A 2,565-nucleotide genomic window follows, 5' to 3' on the forward strand; every position below is an offset into this window, starting at 1 on the left:
TTCTTTGAAAAATCGCTCTAATGTTATAAAACACTTTTCAGCACACGTGACTCAAACAGGATTAAACTGTGTTTTAATTGGCAACAACCTTTAGTCATTAATTAATCCCCATTGATGCTCCAGTAAGTGTTTACAGCAGCAGGATGTGGGGGGGGTGATACTGAGTAAAATGAAACCAGTGTGTGTATGTCTATGGTCATGAAGGAACATGGCACCCAGTACTGACCATAAAGATAGTATGTAGTATGCATATATGTGTAGAATTATGTTATACATTAGTGTGTATTGTTTCTCTCAATCTTATGTGTTTATTCATAGTTTGAGAAGTGTGTACCTGGTGAGGTGGCACGAGCTACCAGACACAGGTAAATACTGTGGGATGCCTTTACTTTGGAGGTTTTCTGTCTACACTTCAAGAATAACTAGTTACGAAAACATGTTTTGACTACGTGTTTGAGTAGAAGGTTGAGACACATTTTTGATAAGCACGTACACAATGACCTTTGCATTACACACACACACCTTACGATTGGGTAAAGATGAACATTTTTTGCAACATATACACACACAGGGGTGAGAAAAGGTAGATAGGGTTGGTAGCAGAATCATAAAGACAGAAACGGGTGCATGTATGGTCATGAGCGGACCATCGATGATGACAGGGTGTGGACATTAATGGTACTGTAACTGTGTAATTTTCTTCAGTTGTGTTGATGAACCAAGGATCAAATTCAATGTATGTTTTGGTCTTGTATATACTACATATGGTAACTTTGGTACCTGTAGAGCCTGAAGAGCTGTAGTACACTCCGGGTCGGGAGTTATATCCATTCGATGACACAAACTCTGGTGAAAACATTAATAAACCAACTAGTTCAGTACAAAAAAGAATGTTAGTAATGGATTTAGATTTGCATGTGGATTTAGAGTGAGGCACACAAATGTGCACATAAACTCAAAGCTGTCTCCAGTGCTAGAATAGTTCTACAAGTTAAATCACTTAGTAAACTTCTATTGATAATGTCACTAAAAATTAGAGCTGCCAGTAGGGCCACTATATGACCTAAATCAAAAAAGTAACACACATGAATTCAGACCTCCACATTTCTTCATGATGGTCTTCAGTGGCCCAGAAGTGTAGAGCAGCCCCACCAGGATACCTGCCAGGTGACCAATGAAAGAGGTCCTGGAGAAGGAGAGTGCAGGTTAACTCCTAACTAATCAAACACTGCCATCTAGTGGATACTTTAATTCATAGCATCAGACAACATCTTGCATCTCTTCAATATATTTGAGAAGTGAGTTCTAAATATTTCTGACTGCTAACTCACCCAGGTGATGTTATGTGGATCAGCACTAGTTCTACCCAGCTGGCATAGCGATTAGGCACAGGGAAACCCATCACATAGGTCACACCGCCTGGGTGGTAATAGTTACTGAGCACCTTCAGTGCAAACAGGACACCTAGAAACACAGTCATATTAATGTAGGTTAATAAACAGGGGGTCAGGAAGTGTTGGCAGGGCTGGGGTTAAAAAAGACTGTGACAGGCTATGTAGTGAAGACATATGATGATACAAGTAAACTTAGCACATTTTTGTGTAGCAGTAAAATTGGATTAGTTCATCCTTTGAGTCCAGTTACACTGAATGCCATTTCAGAGTTCTGTGGATCCGTCTGTACCTGAGAAGCCTACGGCACAACTCATGCTGTAGGACTGGTCCTGGGTGAGCTCTGTTAACAGTGCCTCCAAAACCAGATAAACTATCCCGGTGAGCAGAGAGAAGACTGACAGTAGGTAGAGGAACCAGGCTCCACCCAACCGTCGCTCTAGCTTTATGCCTTTCCAGACGAATGATGCCATGTTGAAGTAGAGATGCAGATCATCCACATGGTGCAAAGGGGACAGCAGAAGGCGGCGCCAGTCTTGCAACCAGTAGGCCTGCTGGACACTCACACAGGCCTAAAGGTTGGAGAAATGGTAGTGTTCATACTAGTGCTAATAATGCCAGCTCAATACTGTATCATTGAAGGCAGAAGATGGTACAGGTGCTGAGTTCTGTACATTTTTAAATGGGCTAATAAATATACTGTATATTATTAGTGAATTACCTTCATCAGTGGAGCCGCAGGAAACAGGTAAAGGTACACGTTGAGAGCCAGGACACCCAGGGTGACAGGCGGGATGTTGTCCAGACCCACCTGATACAGCTGGGAGGCCAGGAACAGCAGGCCCAGCTGGGACGTCCTCTGTCGGTTCCGCATACTGAAAACAGCCCCTTGAAGAGATGCCTGTGAGATTTGCGCAGTACCAGAAAATGAACACTGGAAGGAGCCAAGAGACAGAGCTGCTGTGCCCTCTGATCACTTAAAAATCCCGTCCCTTCTCTCCCATAATCTTCCGTTAAATTACACTATATTTGTCTTAAACTGCTGTTAACATACATGGTGATTAGATTAACTCTTTTGGACTGCTGAACTGAACACGTCTGTTACCGGAGTAAAGGATTTAACGGTATATTTTCAGCCTGTGTGTGCGTGCAGGGGACGTGTGAATGTGCATTC

General features: G+C 42.7%; 1 protein-coding gene across 2 annotated transcripts in view; it reads right to left on the bottom strand.

The window, feature by feature from the left end:
* The window catches only part of rhbdd1 (rhomboid domain containing 1), a 7,099-nt gene that overhangs the window by 2,116 nt on the left and 2,418 nt on the right, over nt 1-2,565 (bottom strand). The window contains exons 2-6 of one of the 2 annotated variants that reach the window (XM_020605646.1): nt 2,113-2,279; nt 1,684-1,963; nt 1,332-1,464; nt 1,098-1,186; nt 781-846 (exon numbers count right to left, since the gene is read on the bottom strand). In XM_020605646.1, coding sequence (XP_020461302.1) covers nt 781-846; nt 1,098-1,186; nt 1,332-1,464; nt 1,684-1,963; nt 2,113-2,265 — 721 coding nt within the window. In that variant the 5' untranslated portion in view covers nt 2,266-2,279. Of the gene's footprint in view, nt 1-780; nt 847-1,097; nt 1,187-1,331; nt 1,465-1,683; nt 1,964-2,112; nt 2,293-2,565 lie in introns of both variants that reach the window. The other variant, XM_020605645.1, reaches the window with a different exon arrangement.

The sequence above is a fragment of the Monopterus albus genome, unplaced genomic scaffold, assembly GCF_001952655.1.
Source record: "Monopterus albus unplaced genomic scaffold, M_albus_1.0 scaffold71.1, whole genome shotgun sequence".
In the NCBI taxonomy this organism is placed as follows: Eukaryota; Metazoa; Chordata; class Actinopteri; order Synbranchiformes; family Synbranchidae; genus Monopterus; species Monopterus albus.